The sequence below is a fragment of the Notamacropus eugenii genome, chromosome 1, assembly GCF_028372415.1.
Source record: "Notamacropus eugenii isolate mMacEug1 chromosome 1, mMacEug1.pri_v2, whole genome shotgun sequence".
NCBI lineage: Eukaryota > Metazoa > Chordata > Mammalia > Diprotodontia > Macropodidae > Notamacropus > Notamacropus eugenii.
The window spans coordinates 135,001,869-135,023,603 of NC_092872.1; the positions used below are offsets into that span (position 1 = coordinate 135,001,869).

The 21,735-nt window shown below is 37.7% G+C and overlaps 1 protein-coding gene across 6 annotated transcripts in view; it reads left to right on the forward strand.

The window, feature by feature from the left end:
- Window positions 1–21,735, forward strand: part of LRRC49 (leucine rich repeat containing 49) — a 203,352-nt gene that overhangs the window by 19,408 nt on the left and 162,209 nt on the right. For all 6 annotated transcript variants that reach the window (XM_072615507.1, XM_072615501.1, XM_072615521.1 and 3 more), the window contains one exon: window positions 16,244–16,387. In XM_072615507.1, the coding sequence (XP_072471608.1) occupies window positions 16,244–16,387 (144 nt within the window). The remainder of the gene's footprint in view (window positions 1–16,243; window positions 16,388–21,735) is intronic.

Sequence of the window (21,735 nt, forward strand, 5' to 3'; positions counted from 1 at the left end):
CTTCTGTATTTAAACTTGTTCTTTGAGGTAATTCAAAAAGCAATAGGCAATAAGTGACCTAAAATAATTTTTAGGAGGAGAAAAGTTATCTTAGTAATTCAATTTAAATAATATGTAAAAGTATCCATTCTTAAGCTAATTTCTACTCAGTGTAAAACTTTTCATTCTTAAAAGAAAGTCAACCCATTTACAAATTCAGACCAGATAAATTGTTTTCTGTTTTGACCATTTCTGTTTGTTCACTCAGGTCTCTTTCTTGTGAATATATTTATCCAAATTCTTTTAAAATTTAATCACCAATATTGATCCATACCTAGTAGTTATTATATTTGACTGTCTGATTCCATCTTTGCTTCTACAACCAAACTGTATTGAGGGGTAGTACTATAACTAGGTATTTTCTTCCTGAGGTAAGGTTAGACATTGTACTCTTCCAAGGTAATGGTATGATGTATTTGGGATAGCAGAAGCATGTTTTATATACACATACACATATACATATACGTATATGTGTGTATATTATATATATATTTTTTTGGTAGCCCCCCAAGCAGATGCCTTACTTGGTTAGCCCTTTTAAGTAATACTCTTTTGGTATTGTCATTGAACCAGTTCCAAATTCATATAACTGTATTATAATCTAGCTTCTATCTCTTCACTTTATCTGCAAGGAGAGCATGAGAAATTTTTTCAGATGCATGTCTAAAATTTAGTTATTATACTAGTAGATCAAGAAAATGCTGAAAATATTATTAACCTAGATTTTAGCAAAACACCTGATAGAATATTTCATGCTATTTGTGTGAAAGATGAGGACTAGCTGTTATTATAATTAGATGGATTTGTAATGTTGATTGACTAAATTCCAAGGATAGTCATTAATGGTTTGATGTTAGTTTGGCAGGAATTCTTCAAGTGAGTGACTCAAAGTCCCATGCTTGGCTTTTTTTTCACACATAGCCAATACATGTGTTACAGTCAAAATAAGGTAAACTGAGACACAAATTTTTGAGCATTATTGATTTATTAGTAAAGTGAGAATTTATTAATAAATACAATCTCAGCTTCCTCAGCAAAACTGAGACCCCAAGTGAGGGAGACAGCTTCCTTAAATGGTTTTTGAGGAGTACAGAACAAAGACAGGGCTTTGTAGGTGAGGAACAAGTTATGATTAGCTCAACATCATGAATGGCTAAATCAGTATGATTGACTACAGAGGTAAGGCATAGGGAACAATATGATTGGTTGGAAATTGGGTATGAGAGACTAATTCCCTCCTTCTCTCCTGTGACTAAGAAATGTTCATTGTTTGAGTCCTCCTGCAAGATTAGAGATAGTGGACTAGACTTCTTTGGCTAGCAACCAGAAATACTTGAAGTCTAGCTTGGTGGTGTGAAGATACTAAAACACAAACCCTGGTGTCCACCCACATCCTAACGATCACAGATTTCCTTGAGGCAAAAATAGAACGGCTATTAGCATAACTGGGTTCCTAAACTTAACTCATTGCAGGCCAGCTGAAATCTGAACTAAGTTCAGAGACAAAGAACCATAACTCAGGCAGTAATAGGACAGAATCAGTTAACTGAAAATTAAAAAAAAAAAAAAGACATAGAATCAGTCTGATTGTTTCACAAATCAGAAATAGGACCTGGACAGGATAAAGAGAAACACAACATGTTCATCAAGTTTTCAGATAACATTAAGTTGAGAGAGAGAGAGAGAGAGAGAGAGAAAGAGAGAGAGAGAGAGAGAGAGAGTTGACACCTTGGATATCAGTCAAAATCTAAAAAAGATATTGCCAGGCCAAAATATTGAACTAGATCTAATAAATTTTAATGGGGATAAATGTCAAGCCTTACTCTTGAGTTAAAAAAAAAATCAACTTCACCAATATAGGATAGAGAAGGCACAATTAGATATCAATTTTTCTGAAAAAATCTGGGGGTCTTAGTGGACTGCAATCTCAGTGTGAGTCAGTAGTGTGATATGGCAGCCAAAAAAACTAACATGATCTTGGACTACATTAAGAAAGGCATAAGTTTTAGAATAAGGAGAGGAGAATCCCTCTTTACTCTGCCCTGTTCTGTCCTCATCTAGTGCATTATGTTCACCCCAGCTTAAGAACTTTGATAATCTGGAAATCATCCAGAATGATGAAGGGCCTTGAGACTATGTCATGAGGATGGATTAAACAAACTGCATATATTTAGCCTACAGAAGACTCAAGTGGAACATGAAAATTGTCTTCAGGCCTCTGAAAGGTAGTGTAGTATGGAAGGGGGATTTGACTTACAGGGAGCCACCAATTACTACTCAGTTTAATTAATTATCAACTGAGTGTCTGTTATGTACTAGGTATTATGTTCAGTGCTAGGGATTTAAAGATAAAAAGGGACAGTCTTTCCCCTTAAGAAGATTACATTCTATTGGAGTGATAAAAGCCTGTAAACAGATATGTAAATACAAGATAATTGATGAGAAAAAGACCACTTACAATTAGGTGGATGAGGAGAGGCTTCATATGGATGTGACACCTGATCTGATCCTAGAAAGAAGCTAGAGAAGTTTTAAGAGTCAGATGTTCAGAAGAATTATAGGATTACATTCCATGTGTGGAAGATAGCCTATTCAAAGAAACTTAGATGGAAAATGGCGTGTTGAGCTTTGGAAACAGGTAGTGGATCAACTTGACTTGAAAAGTAGAGGAAATAATATGAAAAGAATCTGGAAAGGTAGGTAAGAGTCAGATTGTGGAGGGCTTTTAAATACAAGACTGTCTGTTAATAAAAGAGTTTGGGCTGGAGGTCCTCAGGTGAGAAGTCCTGAATTAGGGTAGTAACTGTGTGAGCAGAGAAAAGGAGATGGATGCCCAAGAGTTGGAAGTTGCAGTTGACAATATTTGGTAATTGATTGGATATGTGTGGTGAGGTAGAAAGAAGAATCAGATATGACTCAGAGATTGTAAAAGTGAGTGACTGGAAGAATGATGGACCCCACAACTAATCTGTATCCTAAATCTCTTTACTTTATGTTCATTCTTTCCATCTTTGCAGCTAGTGAGAATCTGGTTCCCTTCAGAAAATATGGTGTTTCCGGCCATTCTTTCTAATCCTGGATGAGCCATTTTTCATTTCCCTAAGCCCAATGGACCAGGAATAGAAATGAACATATCAGTTTCAAACTATTTTTTTGCCACCATCATTCAGCCACCTTTCCTTCTTTGTAGTTCCCTCCATCCCTCTATCACCTAGTCCAGATTTTTGTTACCAACATTTACGGACCACCAGATCATTTTCCCTCCTTTCTTAAGGAATTCAGTATGAAGTTCACAGGTCTCTTAATCCCAAACTGTGTTCTCCACCTTGGGAATTTCAGTATGTACTTGATGTCCCCTCAAATATCCTGGCCTTCCAGTTTATCAATTTTATCATCAACTCTGAGCTACAATTTCACTCAACCTCATTCACTCATGGGGATGATCACATACTGTGATCTCACTGTAACCATTTAGCAATAAGCCTACTCGATTTATTTCTGTGCCTTTGTGGGAACTACTGATTTTAAATTATTGAATTCAAAAGGTTTTTTGTGATATAATTAGTGATTATATTCTTAGAGGTTTGATTACATTTGTCTGCCCAGGATCTTTAAACATTCCTGCCAGATGCTAGGACTGTGGTTACCAAGATCTCCCTCATTTCTGTATGCTTCTGTTAGCTCAGGCCAAGGCTTGCCAACCATGGTATCCTTTTGTTTTCTATAATTTGCTTTCTGTAATTCTGCCTTCTAGACCTGAACAACCGGGAAAATGATGTACCATGAACTACGTTAAATCTTTGTTTCTTATATTTATCTTCCCTGCGTCTAGGAGTCTTCATACCCCTTCAACCCCTGATTCTTGTTTCTTGTCATCTTTTGTACCTTCTCTCATTTAGGGTTCAGGCCATGCATGTTGTCAGCTACTGCAGCTTAACTTGTATATCCAGCTTCACTCTGCATCATGGTAGCAGTGCGGTTTCCTTGATTAAGATCTGTTTTTGTGTTCTCTTCTTTGTTTTCCTTTCGTTGTTCAGTTTTGTTTGGCATCACCAAAACACTTGTATATATCTTTCTGAGTGACTTAGCATTTTTATTTCTCTTTCCTATAAGTAGCAATATCAAGGCAGTATGGTATAATGGAAAAACGACTGGCTTTAGGCTCAGAGGACCTGTGTTTAAATCCCAGCTTAGCTACTTACTTCCTATATGGCCTTGGTAAGTCATTTAACCTTTTCAGTTTCCTCATCTGTGAAATGAGAGTATTGGATCAGATAGCCTCAAAAACCCCTTCCAGCTCTAAGTCTGTAATCTCATGATCCTGAGTTCAGTTCAACAAGGCTACTATGTACATGCTAAACTTGATCCATTGCCTAAAAGAGGTTGCTTACATCTTACTATAAATGGGATACATCATTTATACAACTGAGAAAATGTCAGGTAGTTTGAGGAGAGGGAGGGTACTACCCAGAGAGATCAGTTTTTGGACTCCAGCCTCTAACGAGTTCTCTCTTGATCTGGTCAGACAGGCAGACATCTTTGGAGGGGTTAATAATCAATTTTATTATAGTGTAGTCTTCTCAAAGGAAGTTGCTGATAATGGAAGCACCAGCCCCTACAACCGCTAATCACCCTTCTTGCAGGGGCTGGTGTGAAGTGAGGCAACTACCCCTATGTCTCGATGGCTTCAATTGAAACAGGCACAGCATTCCAGCTTGTGCACTCCCCTAAATCTCCTCAAGCCTCAATGGGGGCCAGCTGAGGCACAAGCAGCATTACACCGTCATATTTGGCTATGGGTTCCCCTATGCTTTCCCTACAATTTCCCCTCAAATCTTGATGGGGGCCGGTGAGGGCACACACAGATTCTCCCCTCACTGAGTTGCTGTATAGGGCAACAGACAGAGGCATCTTGCCAACATTAAGCTCATAGGTTAACTTTAGCAATATCGTCATTCAGCACAGATGTAGTAAATATCAATTATGTCACCCTCTTATCTCATGGTGCAGTCGCAATAGGACTGTCTGTTACTATGATTCTAGGAATTACTATCTAGGATCCTTGGGGCTATTCTGGGAGTTATTATCTAACACCTGGAAACTAGACATTGCCCTGGCTATGGATCCTGGGAAACTAAAAGAATAACAAAATCTTCTTTACTTACACTCTTTAAAAACTCTAGGCTATTTAGACCTTTTATTTCATATCTGCGTCCTGTAACTCACCCTTCATACTAGGTACTCTCCTGGTGATCTCATGGTGGAACTTTGTTTTCCAGTCTAGGTTAACTCATGGTGTTGTTGTTCAGTCATGTCCAACTCTTTGTGACTCCATGGACCACAGCATTCCAGGCCCTTCTGTCCTCCACCATTTCTCAAAGTCTGTCCAAATCCTTGTTTGTTGTTTGCACCATACTTTCTATCCATCTCATCCTCTACTGTCCACTTTTCCTTTTGTCTTCAATTTTTCCTAACATCAGATTCTTTTCCAATGAGTCCCATCTTCTCATTATGTGGCCCAAGTATTTAAGCTTCAGCTTTAGTATTTGGCCTTTCAGTGAATAGCCTGAATTAATTTCTTTAAGTATTGACTGATTTGATCTCCTTGATATCCAAGGGACTCTCAAAAGTTTTCTATAGCACTGCAACTTGTCAGTTCTGTGGCACTCAGCTTTCCTTATAATCCAACTTTCACAGTCATATATTGCTACTGGAAAATCTATAGCTTTGACTGTAAGGACTTTGGTTGGTAAGGTGATGTCTCTGATTTTTAGAAGGTTGTCCAGTTTTGCCATAGCTTTCCTTCCAAGGAGCACAGGTCTTTTAATTTTATGACTTCATGAATCATCTGCAGAGATCTTGGAGCCCGAGATTGTCAAATCTGACACTGCTTTCATTTTTTCTTCCTCTATTTGCCAGGATGTGATGGGACCAGTTGCTAATATCTTATTTTTTTTTATGTTAAGCTTTAATCCAGCTTTTATCCTCTCTTATTTCACTCTCATCAAGAGGCTTTTAAATTTTAAATTCCTCTTGACTTTTTGCCATTAGAGTTGTATCGTCTGCATATCTTAGATTGTTGATATTTCTCCTGGCAACCTTAATTCCAGCTTTTGATTATCCAGGCTGGTATTTTGCATGATATATTCTGCATATAAGTTAAATAAATAAGGTGACAATATACTGCCTTGTCATACTCCTTTTCCAATCTTAAACCAGTCTGCTGTTCCATGTTTGATTCTAATTGTTGATTCTTGGCCTGCATGCAGGTTCCTCAGGAGACAAGTAAGATGATCTGGTACTCCCATCTCTTTGAGGTCTTGCAACATTTTGTTGTGAATACAATTAAAGACTTTAGTGTAGTCAGTGAAGTAGAAGTAAATATTTTCTGGAACTCTCTTGCTTTTTCCATAATCCAGCAAATGTTGGCAAGTTGGTTTCTACTTCTTCTGCCTATTTGAAAACCAGACTGCTCTTCTGGTAATTCTCAGTTCATATATTGCTGAAGCTTAGCTTGCAGAATCTTAGGCATAATGTTTCCGATATATGAAATGAGCTCAATTGTTCAATAGTGTGACCATTTTTCAGTATTGTCCTTCTTTAGGATAGGGATGTAAACTGATCTTTTTCAATCAAGTGGCCAATGTTAAATTTTTAAAATTTATTGACATATTGAATGCAGAATTTTAACAGCATCATCTCAGAACTTTAAATAGCTCAGCTGGAATTCTGTCACCTCCACCATCCTTGTTGTTAGCAATGCTTCCTAACACCCACTTGTCTTCCTTCTCCAGGAAATCTGGCTCTAGATCAGTACCACACCATCTTGGTTTTCAGGTTAACGGGGAGGTTCAGATCTTTCTTGTACAGTTCTTTTGTGTGTTCCTGCCACCTCTGCTTAGTTTCTTCTGCTTCTATAAATCCTTACCGTTTTTGTCTTTTATTGTGCCCATTTTTGCATGAAACTTTTCTTTGATATCTCTAAACTTCTTGAAGACATCTCTTGTGTTTCCCATTCTGTTTTTTTCATTGCTCTTTTAAGAAAACCTTATCTCTTCTTGCTGTTCTTTGGCATTCTGCATTCAGTTGGATATATCTTTCCTTTTCTCCTTTCCTTTTGCTTTCTTTCTTTCCTCAGCTATTTGCAAAATCTCATCAGACAACTATTTTGCTTCCTTGATCTTCTTTTCTTTGGAATGTTTTTGTTCCTTCCTCCTGTACGGTATTACAAATCTTTGTCCATAGTTCTTCAGACATTCTTTGTACCAGATATAATCCCTTGAATCTATTTATTACCTCCACTTTATATTCATAAAAGATGTTATTTAGGTCATACCTATAGAGTCTGATGTTTTTTCCTACTTTCTTCAATTTAAGTCTGAATTTTGCAATAGGAAGCTCATAATCTGAACCACAGTCAGCTCCAGGTCTTATTTTAACTGACTTATATATAGAGCTCCTCCTCCTTTAGTTCCAAAGTATACAACCAATCTGATTTCTATATTGACTATCTGGTGATGTCCATGTGTAGAGTTGCTTTATGGGTAGTTGGAAAATGTATGTCTATTATGACCAGTGAGTTATGTTGACAAAATTCTATTCGTCCCTACCCTGATTAATTTTGTACTCCAAGACCAAATTTGCCTATTTTTCCAATTATCTTTTGATTTCCTATTGTAGCATTCTAATTCCCTATGATGAATGTGATATCTTTTTTTTTTTTTTTTTGGTGTTATTTCTAGAAGATGTTGTAAGTCTTCATAGAACTGATCAAATTTGACTCCTTCGGCATCAGTGGTTGGAGCATAGGTTTGCATTATTGTAATATTGAATGGTTTGTCTTAGATTCATACAGATATCATTTGGTAATTTTTGAAATTATATCCCAGTAGTACTTTAGTCACCCTTTCATTGACTATGAGAAATACTCCATTTCTTCTAAGAGATTCTTACCCATAGTAGTATATGTAGTGATCATCTGAATTAAATTCACCCATTCCTGTCCACTTAAAATGTTTACTGACACTCAAGATGTTGATCTTTCCATCTCCTGTTTGATCACATCCAGCATTCCTTAGTTCATAAATACATTCCAAGTTCCTATGCAGTCTCGATCTTTACAGCATGACCTTCCTTTAGTCACTTGACACGTCCATCCCTCGCTGAACTTCCTTTTGGCTTTGGCCCCGCTGCTTCATTAGTACTGGAATTACTTAGAATTGTTCTCTACTCTTCCCCAGTAGCAGGTTGGATACTTTGCAACCTGAAGTGCATTTCTGATGTCATCTTGGGGGGTATAGGATATGGTTCAGGGCAGACTAGTACCTCTGATGTGAAAACTGTCAAGTCCTTTTGAGGCTTTCTAACTTTGGTGTCTATCTGATCCACCACCAACTCTCACCTGTAGCTCCAAGAAGCTATAGCATGCACAGCAATCACACCTCAATAACCATTTCAGTAGACAGGCTATACTAGGTTGAGGGTAACTAGGGGGTCTGTTAACAGCAAGGACGCTGGCATATACAAGAGAGTCTGCTGTACAGGTTCTTAGATCTGCTTTTCTAAAAGGAAAGTGACTTTTGAGGGGTCAACAATCACTTTAATCAAGCACATATATCATTCACTTCAGGGAAAAAAATCAGCACCCTGAACTTCAGAGAAAATACAAACAAAAATTACAAGCAGAAATTACAAACAGAAAGACCAACAGACAGGTCTTCTAACTGTCTGAACATCGACAATACATACATCGTTGCCAGAGAGAGAAGCACCAACATTAGGATTTTCAAAGGGGCTACCCAGTGTCATCTGGCACTCAAACCTTCTTCCAAAAAATAAACTCCAAAGTAAAATCTCACCTCAGACTATATATATATATACACACACTCTTCAGAACTGGAAGGCATAACCCTCATGACCCAGTGCCTCATTAGAAATTAAGAAAAGGTATCTGAGGCCTATTAATGGGTGAGGAAGATCTTTAACTCTTCCCCCCACCTACCTTTAGCCTTACATTAACATTACAAGGTCTTAACCCTCTTGGTGAGTTAGTGTGGTGTCTACTCCAAGTATGTGAAGACTTCCCTTGGTGGAATGGGCAGATGAGAACAATTTGTTCCAATGGCCATGAAGGCAGCTGAAGCAGGTGCTGTGGAGTGCTTCAAGTTTGGTTAGACATCAAAGATACCAAGTTTATCCACTGCATTCTGAACCATCACCAATCATCTTGACTCTGTCCTGCCACTGGACTATGACAACTTTGGAAAAGAGAGTTAGGCTGATGACTTTGCGCAGCTGTACCTCACTTAAATCCAATTTATGCATGAATCAAAAGCCATCATCAATGCTGTTTTACCGTTTTTACCTAACTCAAAGTCCTGTGGTGACAGGCAAGTGATGAAGCAGCAGGTGTGGATACACTGGGAGTTATTGTCACAATCCTGCACACAGGTAGCCCAGGCCATAGGGTCATCTCACTGGAAGCAGCAGTGGGATTTGGCTGCCCCTGGGTATCTGATCAGCCCTTTAAGGACTACACTGTTCTCCTAGTGTGAAGAAGGCACTAGAAAAGGTGCCCTAAAAATTGTCTACTTTACCCAACCATGGCTTATTTACCATGACAGGTAGGGATCCCATCTGATCAAAATATAAAACATTGTACAAAAATTTCTGCAAAGATGATTCCACTTGCTATCAGTACATGAATATGCATATACTTATGGACAATGTGAAATCCAGTGGCCCTGAAAGACCAGCAGCTCTTGTTGCAAGAGAATGCAACAGGTATCACATCCAAATAGCAGCCTTTAGTGAAACAAGGCTGGCAAATGGAAGTTGGAGCTGGATACATGTTTTTCTGGAGTGATATCAGTGAAGGGGAACACCATTAAGCAGGTGTAGGTTTTGCAATAGAAACTAATCTAGTCAGCAAGCTTGTATGCCTACCAAAAGGAGTGAATGACAGACTCATAGCAATGCAATTACCACTTGCAGGAAAACACCATCCCCTATCTGTCTTCAGTTCCTATGCTCCCACCGTGATGGACCCTGAGGAAGTCAAAGAAAATTGTTTTGAAGAACTGGGTTTGAGTACTCTCATCATCAATATGCTGAAACTGGACAAGCTTCTAATTCTGGATTACTTTAATGCTAACATAGACACAGACTACCAGACACGGCAGGGAGTCCATGGGAGGGTTAGAATCAGCAACGGCAATGGTCATTTACTACTAAAGACTTGTGCATCTCATGACTTTCTCATCACTAACACTGTCTTCTCTTTATCTAAATGCAATAAAGATTCGTGGATACATCCGCACAGCCAACATTGGCATTTAATAGACTATGTCATTTTAAGGAGAAGAGATAGATAGGATGTGAGAGTGATGAAGGTGATGTATGGTGATCATAGACTTTTCCTCTCCAAGCTAAATTTTCCCATTCAACAAAAGACAAGACAATTACCAGAAGACTTAATGTCAACAGATTAGAACCTTTCTCTGAGTGGGAACAGTTTGTTGTTAACTTGGAGAGAAAGTTGACCCAACACACAGTTGGCAACAGTGAAGCAGACAAGGAGTTGGAAGCTTTCAGACATTTGGTGTACAGCACTGCATTTACTCTTCTGGGTCAGAATGCTTGTGAATATCAAGACTGGTTTGACAGAAATGATGGGGAAATTCAGAAGCTACTAAATGAAAAATGAGAACTCCACAGGGTATACTAGCAGGATAGTTCATCTGTCTTTAAAAAGGCAGTGTTTAACTCCATCAAAAGAAAGTGCAAGCAAAGCATAGAGAGATGCAGGATTCTTGGTTCAGTAAGAAGGCAAATGAAATTTAGTTTCATGTAGTTAGTAACAACTCCAAGTCCTTTTGTCATGCTCTGAAGGCTTTTTATGGGCCAGAGACATATGGTGCATCTCAACTACTCATTGCTGATGGAGCTGCATTGATTAGTGATAAGAACATTATCCTGGAGAGGTGGGCTGAATACTTCTATAATGTTCTCAGTAGACCATCATCCATCAATGCTGAAACCATGGTTTGTTTACCTCAGGTTGAAGTCAGTCCCTCTCTAGCCAAATTTCCAACTGAAGAATAAGTTTTGAATGCCATTTGGCATCTCTCATATGGCAAAGCACTTGGTGCTGTTCTGTTCCAGCTGAGATTTACAAGGGGTGGGGCATTTTTCGTACAAAAACTGACTAAAATTTTCTGGGTTATATGGCAAGAGGAGGTTATTCCCCCAGAAGTTCAAGGATGCTTTCATTATTAATCCCTATAAAGGTAAAGGAAATAGATTGTCCTGTGATAATCAGGAGAGTGGGGGTAAGGGAAAATCCCTCTCTTTGTCTTTGTTGGCAAGATTCTTGCCAGAGTCTTCCTCAATAGGCTGATCCTTCACCTGGAAGATGGTCATCTACCTGAGAGCCAGTGTGGTTTCAAAAAGGGCCAAATAGCAGTCAACATGGTGTTTGCTGCCTGGCAACTCCAGGAGAAATGCCAGGAGCAGAACAGAAGTCTGTACGCAACTTTTGTCAATCTGACCAAAACCTTTGATACTGTCAGTTGTGAGGTCTTATGGAAAATTATGTTAAAATTGGAGTGCCCAGAGAAATTCAGCATTGTACATCAATTTAATGATGGCATGCTTTCCTAGGTTTTGGATAATGGACAATGCTCTCATACTTTCTCAGTCACCAGTGCAGTGAAGCAAAGCTGTGTGCTTGCTCCCATACTTTTTAGCATAATGTTTTCAGCAATGTTAGCTGCCTTCAGTGAGGACAAACACAACATCAAGGACAGCTACTGCACTGATATTACATTCTTCAGCTTGAACAGGCTACAATCCAAGATCAAAGTAAGGAAAGTGTTGGTGCACGATTTTTTGTTTTTTTGTTTGTTTGCAAATGATTGTGCACTCAATGAAGCCTCTGAAACTGAGATGCTACAAAGTATGAGTTGATTCTCTGGTGCTTGTGCTAACTTTGGCCCAACAATTAACACAAAGAAAACGGTGGTTCTCTACCAGCCACCACCGCACCATCCATACATGGGATCATCGGTTCCAGCAAACGGAGAGGTTTTGAATACTGGATAAATTAATTTACCTTGATAATATACTTTCCAGAGATGTACACATTGATAATGGAACTGATGCATGCATTACCAGAGCTAGCTCAGTGTTTTGGAAATTCTGTAGAAAAACATGGAGAGAAGAGTTATTAGACTGATTACCAAACTGCAGCTCTACAGAGCCGTTATGTTGACCTCATTGTTGTATGCCAGTGAAAACAGTATACCTGTGCCATGCTAGGAAACTGAATTGCTTCCTTTTGAATTATCTTAGGAAGATTCTGAAGATCACCTGACAGGATAAGGTACCAGACTCTGAGGTTCTTTCTTGAACCAAGCATTCAAACTCTACTGTAGAGAAAGAAACTCGGATGGGCTGGCTACATTGTTCAAATGCCAAATGTATGCTGGCTTACAAGACCATTTTGCAGAGCGTTCGTGAAGGGAAGGCACTCATGTGGTGGTCAGAAGAAGGGGATACTAGGATACTTTCAAGGTCTCAAGAACTTTGGAATTGATTGTGTGGTGTAGGAGATGCAGGCAAAGGACCACCTAGCATGTGTAACAGCAAGCAAAGTAGGATTTTTCGCTAAAGTGTCTTTGATTGAAAACAATATATATATATATATATATATATATATATATATATATATATATATATATATATATATATATAGTATTGCTTGGAGGGAGAGGAAAGCGTACTGAGAAAAGCAGAGCTGAGAGAGAGAAGTGAGCATGAGTGAGTTGGGGAACTTGCTTGTGGGGAGGCCTAACAAAAAGAATGTTTGTGATGATGGCGCTCCCTTTGTTAATTTCTCTCTTTTAGTTTCTCAGACAGAAGCCCTGGGCTCCTGTCTGTTGGTCTGTGTTGATTTCTCAGACAGACACTCTGTCTATTGGTCTTTATGAGTGAATTGAGCTGACAAGTGGAGATCAGCTCATAGGAAAGAGGCTTAAGCCCCTTTTAAGAGCTGTTCAAGTGAATGGGGATGATGGCACTGGTAATGTGTATAAATATATTATGTTGTTATAGCCCTGTTAAGCTTTGTTTTTCTAGAAACAGAAGCTGTGGGCAGGAGCTCCTGGAGCCTGCTGTCAGAAAGAAGCAGGAAGAGTTCAGAGTGGAACAATCTTCTTGAGCTGAAACAAGGAGCAGGAGCAGAGAGCTACCTTGTGTGAACCTAGGCAGGAACTGGGAGTGGTCAGCCCATGGAGGAGGACCTGTGGGATTTGGAAGTTAGCTTCCAGTCAAGATGAGAGAGGACTTTACTTGCACATTGTATATTAATTAAGGAAATTGTTCTTAAAGTGATCTAGGGGTGAATGGTGTGGTATTTTCTGCTATCCCTTAAGATGCGTTGTGCTAGGGAAGACCCTCGCCTGGGACTCCCTGACTTTGGGGGTGCAATGATGTGCGCCATATTACATATTGAGTGTTATGAGATACATATATGTATTAGATGATAAGTTTTGCTTAAGGCTGTTGCTATGAATGTTATGCTTTACTTTATTGAACAATATTTAGTTTATTGAATAAATAGAGAGTTCATTATACTATGTGGTTAGACCCTTAAAATTATTCACAGCAGCAGTCCTCAGGTGTGCCGTTGTGATTAGCTTTACAGCATGGTATGTCCACATTAAAGAAGGCAAAGAAGAAAAACAGTAGCTCAAAAGAAACATAAGATGCACAAATTTAGAGCTATCTCCACCCCAAATGTTCATTCGGACTATTTATACCCAACCTGTTTGTAGAACATTGGTTTATCAGTCACAGTTGGACACACTGTAATTTGACTCCAATATAGTGATGTCATTTTCGAGAATGAAAGATGACCAGCTGTCCATGGGGTTTTCTTGGCAAAGACATTGGAGTGGTTTGCCATTTCCTTCTTCAGTGGATCACGTTTTGTACTCTCCACTATGACCTATCCTTCTTGGGTAATCCTGTATGGAATCTCTCATAGTTCATTGAACTGGGCAAGCCCCTCTGCCATAAGGTAGTAATGGGAGGAGGAGGGAGAAGGGACATGATGAGCTTGTCCCATTTGGCTTCTCTTTCCCCTAGTACACTGGCAGGATTCTTTCCCCTGAGTGGGCATCTCACACAAGATTCTTTTGTGGATTCATAAAGACTTGGTTTTTCCTTTGCTTATCTGACTTTCTGCGTCCTCCAGGCAAATTGCTTTTGTTTCACTTTCTCCCTGCTCTCTAAAAGGATGGGTAGGTCCAGTCAAATCCTCCAGATTTGGAGAGTACATGGTGCCTACAATAAAGAAGATTTTTGCAAATTTTATTATACTTAAGTTCTTTTTTTCTGAAAATCTTTCACTTAAAAAAAAACTTTGGTAAATCTTATTTCAACATTAATTTTATTTGCATAATTATGTTTGTATCCTTTTAGAGTACAAGACTTAATATTCTTATTTGAGAGTAGGCTTTTCTTCAAATGACAGCATGATAAATGGATTCCAAGTCTAACATAAGCTTCATTTAACTAGCTTTGAAAACAATACATATAACAAGTAATTGCTATATGATCTGTGATGTTTTAGTTAGTTAGTTTTTTGAATTACGGATATTTTAGAGGAAAAAATCAATTGTTTTTTCCCTGTTGTTAATTTTATAAAGTATATTAAAAGTATTACAAGACTTATAGGGAGTAATAAGACAGTTCATCTTGAATAATGTTATTCAAGGTTCTTTCCAGCTTCAGACTCCTAACTATGATCTTATTATTCTCTGTTTGGAAACTAAATTTTTTATATTGAGTAACCTCAAAGAATATACTGCTAGGGTACATGTGTATGTATTTTCTTATTACAAAATTAAAAGCATCATTGTATTTCAATATTGTACAATATTCATATCTTAGTAGCATCTGTTTATAGTTAGAGAATTCCTCTGACTACTCCAATGGATCTCTTAAAGTCTCTTCCATTTTTGAAATATTATACTAAAAGATTTAGAGTCTATATCACACAATTTGGTATTTAATTTTATAGCATATTCTCTTTTTTTTTTTTTTGTAATTTTGTAATCTGTGTAATAGATGTGTATTTTCTTCAATGGCTCCCTAGTGCATCTAAGAGCGTCGTTCAAGGTTAAGCTTAGGGGTCTTCTCCTAAGGGAAGTCTATCTTCAGCTTCCTACTTGCTGGTGTTCTGTCCCTTCTCAGATGATCTTTTATCCTGTTTATCTTTTTTTTTCTCTCATGTCATATCTTCCTGTTAAATGTAAGCTCCTTTAGGGTAGGAACTGTTCTTTGTTTTTCTTCTTTGTGCTTTGCATATAGTGAGTGCTTAGCAAATGTTTGTTGTTGTATTATAGTACTTCTTCCTCAGAATTTTGCTTCTAAAGGGCAGGAACTGTTTTCCATTTTTTGTTTTTATGCCCTGAATCTAGAAAAAGAGTTCTTAACCTGGGGGTCCATGAACTTGTTTTTAGAAATATTTTTGTAATTGTTTTTCTTTGTCATCCTATGTGCCTTATTTTATACGTTTAAGAACATTATTCTGAGGATGGGTCCATAGGTTTTACCAGACTGGCAGAGGGTTCTATAACACAGAAAGAGCTTCAGAACCTATGGTCTCACAGTGTCATATCTGTTAGGTACTTCAGTGGTGTTGCTGTTGAATTATATTCTTGTACTAGCTTAGATTATAAATTTCTCAGAGGACCTTTTTCTTGTTTGCCTCACAGTGCTGGGTACATCATGAAGATGAATAAATACTTGACTAATTGATGAGATTGACTTACGTTATTTGCCAAAGCCAAAAGCAGAAGATTTTCTAAAAAATACAGTCCCTAAAAAGTCTTATGGCTTTGTGGCCATAATATAAGAATGACATAGTACATGAATGAAAACAAATAAGGAAGCCTTTTACCCTACCTTTTGCTAAAGGTATTTAAAGTTACAAAGTTGGTAATAAATAAATAAATGATGTCTATGTCTGTCTAGCCATATAAACACACACACACACATATAAAGAAATTAAGAGGAATTAACATTAAGTTGTCACTGAATGTAATCTTTTATTTTAAAGATTTTATATCCTAGATAGATTTAAGAAATGTCTTTTTAAAGACTGCTAATTATGCTTCTTTATGTCATTCTTAAAAAGATTTCAAAAATTGAAAATGTCAGTCATTTGTGCGACCTGAGAGTTTTAAACCTTGCAAGAAACTTTTTAAGTGATGTTGATGATCTTAATGGTCTGAGCTCCCTGACTGAACTTAATCTGCGACACAATCAGATCACTTCTGTGGTAAGTACCTTGTTTTCTTTCCCCTTGCCAATTGTGGGATAAAGAATAGGAGAGAAAAAAACAATAACTTTTTGTTAATTTAAAAAAAATGAAAGAAAAATTTTAAAAAGCGATCTATGATTATTTTATGTAAAGCAAGACTATAAAGTCATTTAGACTTTTCTTAAATTAGATTACAGGTATAATTTATTGTTTTTTAAAAATATTTTGATTCGCATCATGTAGTATGGATAGAGAGCTAGCCTTAGAGTCAGGAAGAGTTGGGTTCATGTTCTGCCTGTGACATATATTGTATTTGTGACCCTGGACAAGCTTTTTAACCTCTTAGAGCTCTCTAGGCCATCCAAGACTGTAGGCTGCAGAGAAGATGCTAACCTGCACCAATGGAAGAAAACCTTCACTGGAAGCTCCCGGCACCAATGCAGTCATAGATCTAGCTCCTACCTCTGCTGTTAACTTGATGCAATTAAGAAGATAAATAGAAAATTAGAAGATCACTCAATAATAAAAGCATAATGAGTCAGTGATTTAGCAAGTCCAAATATTTGATCCTTTCCTGTTTTTAATTGGGAAAAAGGAGTGTAGGAGGTCAGGTATCTCTTGGTACCTGAAAAGGATAGGAGTAGGGACCAGAGAATTGCTAAAAAGCTAAAAGGATGTTGAAAGTGCATGACATCAACACAGAAAACAAACTTTCTTGGCTCTACAGGTTTGTTGAGGCCCTGATTTTTGGTAATCATCAGCTGTTGGTGGGCAAGCAGAAGTTGTACACCGAGATATTTTTGTCCCAGACAGTTATGGAGTTTTTAGCAGAAACATTGCTTTAAGGCTTATCATGCAAAGGAGCATTTTGTATATGTGCACATATACTTATTTATAAATACACACATATATTATGTTTATTGTATATTGCATATATAGTATGTATTGTATATAATTATTATATTGTGTGTATATACATATAAGCATGCACATGATACATATATAATACCACACACATATAAGTATATGTGTATATATACAATACACACATGTATATCTTTGTATACATATATGCACACATACGTACACACACATATTAACATGACTGGTATTGTTATAAAGGAACTTTTTGTTGCCAGAGGATTCATTAATAGCAAGGAGATATCGTTGTACTTTTACAAAGATTGCCCATAGTGTTCCTTAAATGCAATTTGGATTCTTTCAAAGATATGTTAATAAGAGTCCCAGTTAAATGATTAATGATTAAATTATTAAAATTTTATTATTATTAAAATTAATGATTAAATGATTAAACCATAACTAGTACCGTGAGTGGCCTCCTCTGGATATAAAAGCAAAAATATTGGAACAGATGGTGACTTACCCTCAGTTCTAAAAAATCTGATTCAGGTAATTTTCACTCCATAGGACCTCCAAGAGACTGGGACAGTTCCAGAACCTGTCCAAAGTCATTAATTTATTCTGGGATCTCAGATTGTAATTAAGCTTCCACGCCTTCGATCTTTTTCTTCTTAGGGTACCACCAGTTTGGTACTGACATGGTGTAGGACTGAATCTCTAAGAAAACCTCTGCATCCAATCTTGACGCATGCCAGAACTGACAGAATCAAACTGATTTTTCAAAATTGGGAAATCATAAGGATCTATTTGGTATTAGCATTTGCCCACATTTGGTTCATGCTTGTGAAGTATGACATATCCACTACATTTTTTTATTTATAGATTTGGGACCTTTGCATATTATTCCTATTTATTGCTATTTTCTTTGAGAGACTTATCTGTCAACATTTTTGAAATAGAAAAGAGTATTAGTTTAAAATTAAATGTATTAAAATTTAGCTGATATCTTTTAGGTCTTTTTAGTGCTGACAATTGATCTTATACAATCATTGTGATGAGGTTTGGAGTGCTGGGACCCCAGGAATGTCAGGGCATTGTTGACAGAAATGAATTCATACACTCAAGTCATCTCTTAGTCAAGTGGCAAAGTTTTATTGTAATGCTTTAGGAAAGCAGGAAAATTTCCTAGGGAACCTGCAACCTGATGGGGATGATACTAAATCTTATATGGAAAAAGAAAAGTGAAAAGATGCCAAGTATACTAATTAGATGATGCAGGGTGGGATTAGTGAGTGGCCAGTATATGCAAGTAGTCTGGGTACTGGGCTGCTGGAATGTATGGGAAAACTCTGGGAGTCAGCAGAGATAACTTTGCTGGGGGACAAGATAGAAGGGTTGCCAGAGCCTGGTCCTTGGGCAGGTACCTCTGAGATAGCTCTTATTTGAGGAATTACATGGTCAACTCTATCTATTCCTATAACAAGGAGAAAATTTTCTCATGGAGGTGGATGGAGGGGGGCTTGCTGGGATTCTGGGTTGCTTCCAGAGGGCTTTTTGGAGTACTGGTCCCACCACCCCATCATTCCTCCCTCAAACAAATGAGACCCAGCTTCCTGCTGACAAGGGACACAGAGCTGTCCCTGCCTTAAAGAGGTTCCAGAGAGGAGGCTGACTGCAACCAAGCCCAGGTTACATCCAGGGGATGATGAGTGGGCATGGGTTGGTATCCACCATTTGCTACCAATTGTAGGTTAATGGCCTGTTGTCTAGAAGACACAAACTTGACAAGCAAGTTCAATGTGGAGGGCCCAAATATAAGGAGAATTAAAAATGATGTCAGAATGAAGGGAAATAAAGAAAGAAATCAAGAGCCCCATTAGAATCATTTACATTTGACATGCAGTATTATTTCATTTTGTTACTTTCTCAAAAATTTCCACTCTGATTCCAATTCTTTTAGGAGAATCAGATGCTATTGCGGATGAAACAACACTTTTGCAAGTAGAAATTTTCTACCTCTGAGTTCAATGGTTATACAAATGAATTTGCTTATAAGATGCTGATTTTATAATAATTATAATAAAAGTCTTGGGAGGATACTTCCAAAATAGTATATATCAATAAGTTGTTTATATTAAAGTGTATTTGTACCACAGGACACACAGTAGAAACAGGTATTATTTCCACATTAGTAACTTTTCGATTAATGTAACACAAAATATTCTATAAGTTATTTCTCCATAAGAAAATTGATTGCACTGACAGTCTCTCTTCCAAACCAAACTGAAGATGTTTCTGATTTAGTTTCACTAATTAATAGAATAACAGCTAGGTCTTTCAACCAGTTGTACTAATATCTAATTACGAAGTTGTTTAGGACATAGACTTTTAGGCTGAATACTTAGATTTTAAACACACAATTTTTTATGGTAGTTCAGATGTATCCTAGTCTTTGGGCCAGGGATTTATGCTATGCAGGAAGGCAGATGCCAAGTCTGATTACTGATTTACCCAGCTGTTTGGGATATGGAATGACTACACACTCAGATTAAAACAGCAGCATCTCACACACTGGAATTGTGCTCATATCTTTTACTCACCACTTGCTTAGATTATAGAAATTTACCATGAAAGGTAAAAGCAGGGATGTGATTACACCAAATTTGACAGGATACAGTGTCCTTAGCTCTTTTTGAATTCAGATCCAACCATGCAGTACATTTTTACCTCATAGCCAGACTCAGGAATGGCCAAGTGGGAAACATTCCTTTTTAAAGGAACACAATGGGGAAACCAATCCAGGAGGATCCCACCTTAGGTTGAGGCTAAGATTATTCTCATGGTTTTTCCCAAATGTAGATCTCCATGTATAACACATTCTCTGTGAGTAGCTTGTGACATTTCTTTCAAATGGTAGATTATTGACCATTGATTATTGAGGTATTACTATGATCCATCAGACAACTATACAGTCTCAAGAGCTTTTACCTCAAACAGCAAATTTCATCATCAATTGAATTTTAAAGCAGGAAGAAATTTTAGAGATTAATCTAGCTCCTTTATTTTTAAAGATAAGGAAACTTAGACACAGACAGAAGTGAGAAGCCTAAGGCTCATAGTGATCAGACTTAAGACTAAGGTCTTCCGACCCTCAGTTTAGTTCTCTTTCTACCACCTCATACTGAATCTCCTAAATGTTTTAAACTGAATCCTTATTTCAGGAACTATGATATATGCTTCTTGGCATTTCTAGTGCCTAATACTGTATAATTTTTTTTTTGTATCAACAAACAATATGTCTTGGGGATACAAAGAAACCTAAGCCTATAGTCTTTGCCCACAAAGATGATCAGACAGGAATATATAAAGTTTAATAACAGTATGAGATATAGGCATGTATGTTTTCCATGTAGGCTGTGTATCTACATATGTTTATCTGAATGTGGCTACCAGAGACACATAAACAAATCTCTAATTTTTCTGCCTTTCTCCAAGGGAGATGGGCCATAGTTCTCAAGAAGGGAACACTGGATTAGAATTTAATATATACCACCCTAAATATTGCTAGTTTAGGGGAAATAATGTTTTTAGTCACCAATAAGCATTTGTTAAGCACCTGTAAGGTGTCAGGTGCTGTACCAAGCCCTGGGGATACAAAGAATCATTGACACCTGAAGATGCAAAACGATATTCCCTGCTCTACTTCTGGTCACTGTCCCTTGAGGGGAAAGGAGTGCCCTAACCAGCGCTTCTTAAACTGTTTCCACTTCCTGTGGGTGGCGATTCCATATGACCCACCATTTAAGAAGTGCTACAAGCTTCATGCAAAAGGGACTCCCTTCCTGTCAAATGTCAGTTTTGCAGGGACTATGTAACACAGATAATAAATGCATTTATCCAAGCCAGTAGAAAAGAGAAATCAGAGAACTTATCTGTAGATGACAGTATACCAGACAATACACAGGGTGAATGAGCTCTTTCATGGGGAGCAAGATAGCTAAGCTCAGCCCCAAAAGGGAGAATCCATGATTTTACCCAAGGGGAAATCCTTGAAGTTCCTCGAGTGGAAAGCTGGGAACAGGGACATTATCAAGATGCTGATTCTTTTACACGTTAGCTTCTTTCCAGACTCTTTCTGTCCTTCTAGGAAGTGAACCTTGAACGTTGTATGTCCCTTCTGGAAACTGAAAGAACCAGGGTCTTTCTGGTTCTAAGCTTTTGACAACTGTATCCCTCATGTAGGTATGGATCATCGTTCTTTACCAATGAGGAAAGTCTTATGCAGTTGACCTTGAACCTCAGGTTATATGATACATCATATTTTAAGAAATACCACAAAGCATCACACAATCAACTGCCAAATACAAGGCAGATATAATGAGAATTGTAGTCATTCACACAGAGAAGTAACTAGGCTGGTGATGCATGAAGAAAGAATTTTAGCCAAGTCTTGAAGGATATAGAGGATTTGGAAAGGCAGGATTAAGTAAGGGGTGGTTTTTTCT